This window comes from Diaphorina citri, unplaced genomic scaffold (assembly GCF_000475195.1).
Source record: "Diaphorina citri unplaced genomic scaffold, Diaci psyllid genome assembly version 1.1 scaffold538, whole genome shotgun sequence".
Classification (NCBI taxonomy): Eukaryota; Metazoa; Arthropoda; class Insecta; order Hemiptera; family Psyllidae; genus Diaphorina; species Diaphorina citri.
The window spans coordinates 37,502-49,928 of NW_007377972.1; the positions used below are offsets into that span (position 1 = coordinate 37,502).

General features: G+C 35.1%; 2 protein-coding genes across 2 annotated transcripts in view; one reads left to right on the plus strand and one right to left on the minus strand.

Moving 5' to 3' along the window:
- The window catches only part of LOC103509868 (calmodulin-2-like), a 7,785-nt gene extending 3,624 nt beyond the window's left edge, over positions 1 to 4,161 (minus strand). Inside the window, exon 1 of the mRNA XM_008474501.3 lies at positions 3,860 to 4,161. Coding sequence (XP_008472723.1) covers positions 3,860 to 4,047 — 188 coding nt within the window. The 5' untranslated portion in view covers positions 4,048 to 4,161. The remainder of the gene's footprint in view (positions 1 to 3,859) is intronic.
- A 4,658-nt stretch (positions 4,162 to 8,819) lies between these two features.
- LOC103509871 (connective tissue growth factor) overlaps positions 8,820 to 12,427 on the plus strand; it is a 50,330-nt gene continuing 46,722 nt past the window's right edge. Inside the window, exon 1 of the mRNA XM_026824084.1 lies at positions 8,820 to 8,904. Within this exon, the coding sequence (XP_026679885.1) occupies positions 8,821 to 8,904 (84 nt within the window). The 5' untranslated portion in view covers position 8,820. The remainder of the gene's footprint in view (positions 8,905 to 12,427) is intronic.

Here is a 12,427-nt window from a genome sequence, read left to right on the forward strand (position 1 = left end):
TTTTTCTTAAATTCCAAACAAAGTGATAACTCTCTATCACAAAGTGTTGCCAAGTGTATAGAGAACCTCTCAGAATCAAAAAAGTTCAAAAAAAGTCTAACAGATCGCAGCAGTGGTACCGAGAAGTTCATGTATCATATGTGATACGGTATGAACTTAAGGGTTAAGGTATCGAATTAAAAAGATGATAAAACATTCTCTTCTGTTTAAAAAACCATTGCAAATAAACCGAACTATAGACAAAACAATCCTGTAAGAAAAATTATTAATTAGTTTGGACATAAATAAGAATGTAAAAGAAAGAAATAAAAATGAAATAAGTATCGAATTAAAAAGATGATAAGACATTCTCTTCTGTTTAAAAAACCTTTGCAAATAAACCAAACTATAGACAAAACAATCCTGTAAGAAAAATTATTAATTAGTTTGGACATAAATAAGAATGTAAAAGAAAGAAATAAAAATGAAATATAACAATCAGGTTTTCTATAAATAGAAAACAAAAACATAAAAATACAATATGAGTAGGTACCTATTATCCTAAATGAGGACTAGGTACGTTCATATCCATCATATCAAAATCATTATCGAACGCATTCTTACTACCTAAGACATTATCATTTCTATTACTTGTACTTGAATTTAGCATATTATTTTTACTAGATACCAAAGGGTTAACATAACCATTTTCAACCATGCTAGCATAGGTACGAGCACCATTGCTAGAAGACGCAGAAAAATATAATCTTATATTATAAGAACAAGATTAAAAAATAAAATTAACAACAAATGTTAAAGAAAGAAGTAGTCCGAAAAAACTAACAATTAACAATCATGTACAAATTACTGAAGGTACCTAATAACTAATCAGCAACTAACTAAGACATTATCATTTCTATTACTTGTACTTGAATTTAACATATTATTTTTACTAGATACCAAAGGGTTAACATAACTACTTGCACTTGCACACAAATAGGTATAAGAAGATAGCTATTATTCTCAACGTAGGTATTATATCTATGGCTCCTGTTTTCCTTAGTAATTAAAATGCTAGATTCATAGTGTGGGTACATCATCAGTAGAACTGCTAGATCGCTATTGCTACTGTATTGATAAAGTTGTAAAAAATGATTGGCTGTCAGAAACGTATAGTTTATGTCTCTATTACAATTACCTGTCTAGGTACAGGTACGCTTGGTCTAGCTTGTACTTCGTCTAATGAAGATAATTAATACCTATTAATTATACACTTACATGTCTTAACCCAAGATAATCTTGATCAACCAATCATTGTGCACTTTGCCCCATAGTATTACGACTATGGACAGTGGACAGTACCTATATGTATACATAATTTAATACTTAGATCAATCATTCATTCAGTCGTATTAGGATGAAAGGATTGAATGAGAATCTAATGGCCGATTTGGCCAAGTTCGAGTCAATACACAAGTTGTTGTTGAGCATGTTTTAGTCGTTTTACGTTTTTTAGGCGTTTTCACTCTTTGGGATTTTGAGCCTTTGGGGACACCGCATTATCGCAAGTGTCAGCGTATGTGTCTAGTGCCTTCTTTTTTTTTTTTTTTTTTAAAGAAATGCGCAGAAACGTATGCGCACAAACACAATTATGTGTTGACTGCGAGTGAGCGTTGTTTGGGATATTTGATGTGAAGTCATCGTGTAGGGGAGCGTATGCCGTGACGTCAGAGTTTAAGATTTACCGGTATTTTTTAAATCGATTTATCTCGGGATCTAGAAGTCGTAGAAGAAAAAGGAAAATTCCATTGTTCCTCGTTTTTTCTGCTCTTTGACTTAGAAACTTCACCCACGTAAGCGCAACTGTTCCATTGTCAGTTTTAGAAAATGAAGAGAAGAAAAACCATCACCAAAGAAGAAGAAAATGAAGGAGAGAGAGAAAGAAAGAGGTACTTGTGTGTAGGAGAGAGAGAGAGACATTTCACGCTGTCAATCCTTTTCATCTTCCCCTCCTTCTTCTTCTTCTTCTTCTTCTTCTTCTTCTTCTTCTTCTTCTTCTTCTTCTTTCTTTCCTCGCCTTTGCCTCCATTTCAGTTTCTTCTTCAGAAGAAGAAAATGAAGGAGGGAGAGAAAGAAAGAGGTACTTGTGTGTAGGAGAGAGAGAGAGAGAGAGAGACATTTCACGCTGTCAATCCTTTTCATCTTCCCCTCCTCCTTCTTCTTCTTCTTCTTCTTTCTTTCCTCGCCTTTGCCTTCATTTCACTTTCTTCATCCTTTTTTTTTTTCAAGTCCTGTGGCAATTTGGAAAATCAATTTGTAAAAGCTGAGTGAGAACTCTTTGAGATAAAGAAGAAAGAAAAGAGAGAACGGAGAGAGAAGAGAGAAAAAAAGAGAAAATCTTAAGGAAATGAAATTTCGTTTTTGAGGAGAAAAAAAGAGAAAAGAGTTGAAGGAGTAGGAGAGAGAGAGAGGGAAAGGGAGAAAGAGGAAGAGAGAGAGAGAAAAGAACTAATTGTCTTTTCAGTAAAATTTTAATTTCTTTTTATTTTGACACGTTTCACTTTGTAATTAAATTAAAGACTCGCGAGCTCTCTCTCTCTCTCTCTCTCTCTCTCTCTCTCTCTCTCTCTCTCTCCATAGTAGATGTACAAGTGTACATATATACATACTATGTATACTTATTGCTATAAAACTATGCCTTCGGCCTAAGAGTCCAAACAGTGATGTACCGCTATTCAATTTCCTCTTGATCTTCTCTCGCAATGGAGTTTGCTATTTAATCCGGATATTGGCCATTATTATGGAAACACTTTTATTTTAAGACAAAAAGTATTTGGTAGATACCTACCTACGCCCGAAAATTTGGGTATTGCTTTGCAGGTAATGAACTTCATGAAGCCCAATCCAACTAAATCTATTGTTCTAACTTTTCTGTTAGGTACCTTGTAGGTACCTACCATCATTCTCTTTCTTCCCTAAACCAAATAATAAATCCCCAATAATAAATGTTGAACATTCTTTTCTTCGTGGGGTTACACATTATTTTTATCCGTGGTAATTATTAGATATGAAGGTCCCTTTGTATAAATACTTTGTATAAATAGTTACTTACTGTAACGTCAAAATGTTGCTTTCCGGATAGTTGTAAAGTCCTGACGATATGTATAATTGTATATACGTATAGTAGTTGTATCTTTTAGACCCGATAGTTCATATACTATGTACATATTCTAGCTTAATTACACTCTATTGTTACTAAACCTCACCCCATACCCCATACGTATTGTAACAATGCCTGTAATAACAACTGAATGATAAACTATAGACTTTCCTAACCATTACCTCCATTATTATTACAACTAGATATCAGGCCCGTATTTAAGGGCCTCGAGCTTTATTTTACTGTAGTCCAGACTTCGGAGTACCTCTTCCACACATCACTGTTTGGTTGTAGCAGCTTTAGCTTTCGCCGAATGGTGTTGGCAGAGTTAAGAAAAGATAGGGTAAGTGTACCATTTATTCGCCCACCTAAAAAACGTACCATTTATTGGCCCACCTGCCCACATTTATTTTTCTAATTTGATGCTGATTAAAATCCCTGTGAAAAGCCGAGGTATATGAGTGTTATATCACCTTGGAAGTTGAGTCCCCGAGTTTCTTTTAGGAAGGATAATTAATATGTATAAAAAGGGGTCATTAAAACCCCATTCTTCGAAAAAGAAAATCCTGAATATTTACCCATTTCGTGTTCCTTCTTTCACAATTGTCTCTCGCTCATGTTCCTGATGATCTACATCTCGGGTGGCATTGGACTTTGTCTGGGCAACTTGTTTTATTTCATCCTCTGGTCTCACACCATTAGAAAATCCTGAATATTTACCCATTTCGTGTTCCTTCTTTCACCATTGTTTCTACCTCATGTTCCTGATGATCTACATCTCGGGTGGCATTGGACTTTGTCTGGGCAACTTTTTTTATTTCATCCTCTGGTCTCACACCATTGTCTGCCTTTCCATGTTTCTTGTCATCAGGTAGTTGTTCTTTCTGATTGGTTGTGTTATTGTACATGTCTTCACCCGGTATGATTTCGTGTGTTGAGATTTTCTAAAGAGGCACAACTTGGGTGTAATGGGAAATCTGAATCTGGTAATACTGTCATCCAATTTATTTTGCATGCAAAAAATTCGCCTGGCTCTTAGGAGTACGTGTCTGCACCAGAGCTGATTGGTTTCTCTGATGCCTCTTCTTCTGCAATGGCGGCAGTCGTTTATCTACGAGTTGTCTGTTCCGATGGTCGAGTGTTGGTAAACCATTATCTACTATTATCACAGATGTGTGTCATTTGATCTTCAAATGTCGATCAAAATTATTAGATTTTCCTCCATATGTACACACCTAACTATATTTTTCTTTCTTTTTTGGTCGTAAAGTGACCCATTTCAGAAGGATGTGAAGTTGAAATATAATCCATGGTAAGCTTGACAAGCACCACGGTACCTATTCAAGAACCAAGTCGTATTATTATGCTATGCTAAACGAGAAGGAAAATCTAGGAAAAGTTAAACTTTCACTTTTACTTTCTTTTCCAACGAAACCTGTAATTTATTATTTTACATTCATCTCTATCATCTATGTAGGCCCTAGGTACCTAGGTTTAAAGTTTTTGATTTCACAACGAGTAGGTGCATGGGTTTTACAAAAACTCAACTACATAGGTACGTACATTTGTACATTTGTAGATATGTATCTCTATTATCTTGGAGAATACCTATTAATGAAGATTTCAACATACAAAGCTAATTATTTTTACAACTGGATTCTTCACAATCTCCCCCATTAGAAAAGCCATAACCAAATTGTGTTAAAGTAGAGGTTATTCCTATAATAAAATCATTGAAATTGTTTCTATGTTTCAGTAGGCCATCATGCTGTGGATCATGCTATCGGCAACACTGTGTATACTCTACTGTCATCCAATTTATTTTGCATGCAAAAAATTCGCCTGGCTCTTAGGAATTTATAGTAAATATTAGTCCTCTTTTACATATCTACTATTATCACAGATGTGTGTCATTTGATCTTCAAATGTCGATCAAAATTATTAGATTTTCCTACATATGTAGGTACACACCTAACTATATTTTTCTTCCTTTTTTTGGTCGTAAAGTGACCCATTTCAGAGGGATGTGAAGTTGAAATATACATAATCCATGGTAAGCGTGACTAGCACCACGGCACCTATTCAAGAACCAAGTCGTATTATTATGCTATGCTAAACGAGAAGGAAAATCTAGGAAAAGTTAAACTTTCACTCTCTCTGTCTCGATATGTGGGATTAACTTCAGTTATCCCGTGGGGTTTAAATACGTACGGGGTGTATCTTCAGATACACAAAAATTTGACTAGTCTAGGATTGACTATGAGAATGGGTTCAATAAGGTATAGATTTGGACTTCGATTTAGAGCGTAGAGCAGTACGAGGTTGTACGGAAGTCCCCGAGTGAGTGTGTGGGGGCGGAGCAAAGAAGTTTGTTCTAAAGTGCGTGCGCAAGTGAGTGAGCTGTGTTATGTACAGTTATGTGCAAAAGTGGTTCAATGTTTTCAATTGTGCTCTAATTCTAATGATTCCCTACGAAATAGTTTAAAAGTAAGAACACATGAATCACAGGAACATCGCAATCAGGTAGGAATAATATTCTTGACGTCCGCACAACCATCCCAGATAATAATACGCATAGTTCACCCTCTTACTATGAAGAAATTTAATTATCCTTGTTTAGACTGCGAGAGTAATGATACTTTTCAGTCCTAAACTGGCAGTATAAACAAGGTTTCTATTTTCAATATTGATGACAAAAATGATTTGTGTTAAATGGATAATTCCTTAATCGTTTTACTTCCCATTTTTTTCTATTCAATTTCCTCTTGATCTTCTCTCGCAATGGAGTTTGGTATTTAATCCGGATATTGGCCATTATTATGGAAACACTTTTATTTTAAGACAAAAAGTATTCGGTAGATACCTACCTACGCCCGGAAATTTGAGTATTGCTTTGCAGGTATTGAACTTCATGAAGCCCAATTCAACTAAATCTATTGTTCTAACTTTTCTGTTACCTTGTAGATACCTACCATCATTCTCTTTCTTCCCTAAACCAAATAATAAATCCCCAATAATAAATGTTGAACATTCTTTTCTTCCGGCGGTTTTCCCCGTTTTTTCTAAATTAATAATTATTTTGTGTTTACAAAGGAAAGCACGTAGGTAATATTGAGAGTTTCTAGCTTTCTAGGATGACTCTTACAATCATAAAGTAAGTAAACATACCGAGAATGTGATGGGATATACATGGTACATGTACAAGTGTACATACAGTGTGTCCACTTTTAATGTGCGCCATAGGAAAAATACATGTAAAAACAGGTTTTCTTGTCTCAAAAGTCCCCATTAAGTATTTTAGTTAAACCAAATATGTTAACTCATGTATTTTTATCTGAGGAATTCACTGGTGGTGATTTCCACATTATTTTTGTCCGTGGTAATTATTAGATATGAAGGTCCCTTTGTATAAATACTGATGTAGTTACTTACTGTAACGTCAAAATGTTGCTTTCCGGATAGTTGTAAAGTCCTGACAATATGTATAATTGTATATACGTATAGTAGTTGTATCTTTTAGACCCGATAGTTCATATATATACCTACATGGTCTCTGTTCTAGCTTAATTACACTCTATTGTTACTAAACCTCACCCTATACGTATTGTAACAATGCCTGTAATAACAACTGAATGATAAACTATAGACTTTCCTAACCATTACCTCCATTATTATTCATCTTGACCACATCTTGTGGTAAATGTTCTGTATTTTGACTCCTGAAAATTTCAATACAGATTTTCTTCACGTTTGTTTTTTTTATATATATAGGTAGTTTAGGTAGACAAAAAAGGACTTTCTTTTAAATGTCCCTTCTTCTTTCCAAAATTTTAGCCAGCAGGATTAACAAGTTGAATGCGCCAGTTCTGAACGGATCAATTAAAATAGCAACTTTATACGTGAATGGCCCACGGGCATCTATAACAGTCGGGGGTCTGGGGAAACATGTGCTGCTGGCTATTTAGGATAACACCGAGATGCTGATTAAAATCCCTGTGAAAAGCCGAGGTATATGAGTGTTATATCACCTTAGAAGTTGAGTCCCCGAGTTTCTTTTAGGAAGGATAATTAATATGTATAAAAAGGGGTCATTAAAACCCCATTCTTCGAAAAAGAAAATTGGGGAAAGATGTGCTGTTGGCTATTTAGGATAACAATGAGATGCTGATTAAAATCCCTGTGAAAAGCCGAGGTATATGAGATATGAGTGTTATAATCACCTTAGAAGTTGAGTCCCCGAGTTTCTTTTAGGAAGGATAATTAATATGTATAACAAGGGGTCATTAAAACCCCATTCTTCGAAAAAGAAAATCCTGAACATTTACCCATTTCGTGTTCCTTCTTTCACATTAATTGTCTCTAGCTCATGTTCCTGATGATCTACATCTCGGGTGGCATTGGACTTTGTCTGGGCAACTTGTTTTATTTCATCCTCTGGTCTCACACCATTGTCTGCCTTTCCATGTTTCTTGTTATCGGGTAGTTGTTCTTTCTGATTGGTTGTGTTAAATAATAACCATTGTCATTCAAACTTGGAGAGAAATGCTGTAACAAAAGGTCCCCCACTCTTTTATTTTATTATTTCTCGGACTTTTTTATATTTTACTTTCTTTTCCAACGAAACCTGCAATTTATTATTTTACATTCATCTCTATCATCTATGTAGGCCCTAAGGTACCTAGGTTTAAAGTTTTTGATTTCACAACGAGTAGGTGCATGGGTTTTACAAAAACTCAACTACATAGGTACCTATGTACATTTGTAGATATGTATCTCTATAATCATGGAGAATACAATACCTATTAATGAAGATTTCAACATACAAAGCTAATTATTATTACAACTGGATTCTTCACAATCTCCCCCATTAGAAAAGCCATAACCAAATTGTGTTAAAGTAGAGTTAATTCCTATAATAAATTTTCATTAACAACGAGTAGGTGCATGGGTTTTACAAAAACTCAACTACATAGGTACCTATGTACATTTGTAGATATGTATCTCTATTATCTTGGAGAATACCTATTAATGAAGATTTCAACATACTAGGTAGGTTGAAATGACTTCAACATACAAAGATGACTTCAACATGAAAGATTTCAACATACAAAGCTAATTATTTTTACAGCTGGATTCTTCACAATCTCCCCCATTAGAAAAGCCATAACCAAATTGTGTTAAAGTAGAGTTAATTCCTATAATAAAATCATTGAAATTGTTTCTATGTTTCAGTAGGCCATCATGCTGTGGATCATGCTATCGGCAACACTGTGTATACTTCTCCTCTCTGTATGTACGCATGAATCACAGGAACATCGCAATCAGGTAGGAATAATATTCTTGACGTCCGCACAACCATCCCAGATAATAATACCCATAGTTCACCCTCTTACTATATGAAGAAATTTAATTATCCTTGTTTAGACTGCGAGAGTAATGATACTTTTCAGTCCTAAACTGGCAGTAGGTATAAACAAGATTTCTATTTTCAATATTGATGACAAAAATGATTTGTGTTAAATGGATAATTCCTTAATCGTTTTACTTCCCATTTTGCATGAATCACAGGAACATCGCAATCAGGTAGGCAACACTGTGTATACTTCTCCTCTCTGTATGTACGCATGAATCACAGGAACATCGCAATCAGGTAGGAATAATATTCTTGACGTCCAGCCATCATGCTGTGGATCATGCAATCGGCAACACTGTGTATACTTCTCCTCTCTGTATGTACGCATGAATCACAGGAACATCGCAATCAGGTAGGAATAATATTCTTGACGTCCGCACAACCATCCCAGATAATAATACCCATAGTTCACCCTCTTACTATGAAGAAATTTAATTAACCTTGTTTAGACTGCGAGAGTAATGATACTTTTCAGTCCTAAACTGGCAGTATAAACAAGATTTCTATTTTCAATATTGATGACAAAAATGATTTGTGTTAAATGGATAATTCCTTAATCGTTTTACTTCCCATTTTTTTCTATTCAATTTCCTCTTGATCTTCTCTCGCAATGGAGTTTGCTATTCAATCCGGATATTGGCCATTATTATGGAAACACTTTTATTTTAAGACAAAAAGTATTCGGTAGATACCTTGCTACGCCCGGAAATTTGAGTATTGCTTTGCAGGTATTGAACTTCATGAAGCCCAATTCAACTAAATCTATTGTTCTAACTTTTCTGTTACCTTGTAGGTACCTACCATCATTCTCTTTCTTCCCTAAACCAAATAATAAATCCCCAATAATAAATGTTGAACATTCTTTTCTTCGGGCGGTTTTCCCCGTTTTTTCTAAATTAATAATTTTGTGTTTACAAAGGAAAGCACGTAGGTAATATTGAGAGTTTCTAGGATGAATCTTACAATCATAAAGTAAGTAAACATACCGAGAATGTGATGGGAATATACATGGTACATTGGTACATGTAGGTACAAGTGTACATACATACATACTATGTATAGGTACTTATTGCTATAAAACTATGCCTTCGGCCTAAGAGTCCACACAGTGATATACCGAGGAGGGGAGGATGGGAGCTTCTGTTAGGCTTCTAAGATAAATACATTAAGTACTTTCTTTCCTATAGGACAAAGAAAGTAAAAAAAAGGCTAAGAAGAAACTTTAATAAAAATAATAGAGGGTAAATCGATCCCTTATTTGCATTAAGTACTTTCTTTCTTATAGGACAAAGAAAGTAAAAAAAAAAGGCTAAGAAGAAACATAAATAAAAATAATAGAAGGTAAATCGATCCCTTATTTTAACTGCCTCTTCTATGAGCATTTCATACATTAAGTACTTTCTTTCTTATAGGTAGGACAAAGAAAGTAAAAAAAAGGCTACGAAGAAACATAAATAAAAATAATAGAAGGTAAATCGATCCCTTATTTTAACTGCCTCTTCTATGAGCATTTCATTAATGAAGGAAATTATCACTAAATAATCTAAAGATATAAAAAGGGCTGAAAAGAAAATCAGCAAATCAAGGAGAGGGGGAGGAGTCAGGGCCGGATTAGCCCCCCGCGGGGCCCGGGGCAGTTTCAAAGGCGCGGGGCCCCCAGTTTGGGCTGATCGAACAACATACCCTCTTACCTATTGTATCTATGCATTACTGTATTACGTTCGTTTCTTGAGTCTTGTGTTGTTTCTCCTCTATACTATTCACATCCACATATTGTCAGGGGGATTGAACCCACGCCCATCAGTGTACTGAACAAGTACGGTGACCTTAAGACAACAAGAGGCAATAGATAATAGAAGCTTTAGTTTGTGTATATAATACGTAGGTATGAGACTTTGAGATTATGAAATATGAACGCATTCTTCAACCTACTATAACATGAGAGTTAGGTATTTACCTACTTACATTTTAGCAGTGTTGAAAAACTTACAACACTGCATGCTGAAATAACTTTGGAAGCCACACTCAAGATGTCAGAGGAGATTTTAATAATGTTCACAGAATTCCAAGGAATAAAATTAAAATTACTTACAAGATACACAGGCTAAGGCAAAGATAGGCAAAAAAAAGATAACTTCCAGAAACCCTAAAATGTTACAAAAGCCATGAAACCACAAGTTCACTGTACTTCGCATAAGCATCATATACCCTCATTTTGAAACCCTCTCCCCTTCCTGACCTCCATTTTGAATCCCACCCCTATTCCTCTTCTCCATTTTGAAAACTTCCCACGCTTGCTTGGCTTGGAAAGTTTTTAATTTCGAAATAGTGAATAAAAAGAAATTAAAAGTAATCTAAAATAGATTGCTCTCACTCGTCGGGTTGGTGGATTGCATACACCATGGTATTTATCTGTACAGAATATTTACATAATAAAATAAAATCTACCTACGTGACCAATGTACCTATAGCCTATACTGTAAAAACTTTTTTTTTATTTCCTGCTTCGACGAAAATTTCAACTTTACTTCGACATCCGGTGGTAAAACTTGGGAACCATTTGTCAGCACAAAATAAATTGGTTTTGACTTTGGTAGATTTTGTTGGCACCTACCTTCTGTACAGAATATTTACATAATAAAATAAAATCTACCTACGTGACCAATGTACCTATACCCTATACTGTAAAAACTTTTTTTTTATTTCCTGCTTCGACGAAAATTTCAACTTTATTTCGACATCCGTTGGTAAAACTTGGGAACCATTTGTCAGCACAAAATAAATTGGTTTTGACTTTGGTAGATTTTGTTGGCACCTACCTACCTAACAAGCTGATAGTGACTCTGAACTGAGTGAACAATGTACATATTCTAGGCATAATATATATAGGTATATATATATTTTTTTTTTTTTCCAAAGAATGTAATTTTATTTTGTTCTTTACAATGACATCAACTAACATTACAATTTAATAAGAATATATTATGACATTGTGAATTGTATTTTAATGGATATACCTCAACGTTATGGACTTTCTTTCTTTCGTCATTTCTTTCAGAGGATTCTATGATGCTAATTTTTTAGTCTGACAGACTAATATTTCGGTGCTCGCCTATCACACAGGTTTGAATCCCAACCGAGGTTTGGAATTCTATCCTTGGTTATTTGAGAACTTGACCATCTACCAATAGAGCTGGAAATGGTTAGGTGACAGAGACTGCCTTTTGAGCATTCACCTTGCCAAGTGATGACCACATTTGAGGCCACGGTTTGACCAACGGGTTCGATTCTCACCAGCGATAAAAATATTGCCCTCATATGTCGATTACAAATACTTCAAGGGGTTACTTTCTGGTGTTCTCGTGTTGACCCAGCACCTAAATGGGAAATATTGTGTCTCTTCTCGCCCATCTGATGAGGGACATACATGCTACGACACAGACCACACGCGTCTAATGTAGCAGTTGCTTCATTGCTACGAAATAAAAACGGCGGTGAAACACTCATCTTTAAAAATAAATAGAATGTTCATCTACTCGTAACTCCCATGATATAATGACGATGTTGATGATTCTGGTGCTGGATAAAGTAGGGATGGATATAACTCGTATGTTATGCATTTCATTCCTTCGGGTTCTCTTCTTCCCTGAGGGATTTGTTGGGATTTATGTTTTATTCCATCATCATCATGATCGTGCTATATGTCCTTATGTATTATATTAGCCATCAGTCCCTATATGTATTACCTGATGTATCCTCATGAGTCATGAATTATTTATGTGATATGGATTGAAAAGCAAACAAATAATAATATTAACCTTAATTTACAATGGACCTAATATTTAATCACTGAGGGGCATGATGCTCTCGTCCCA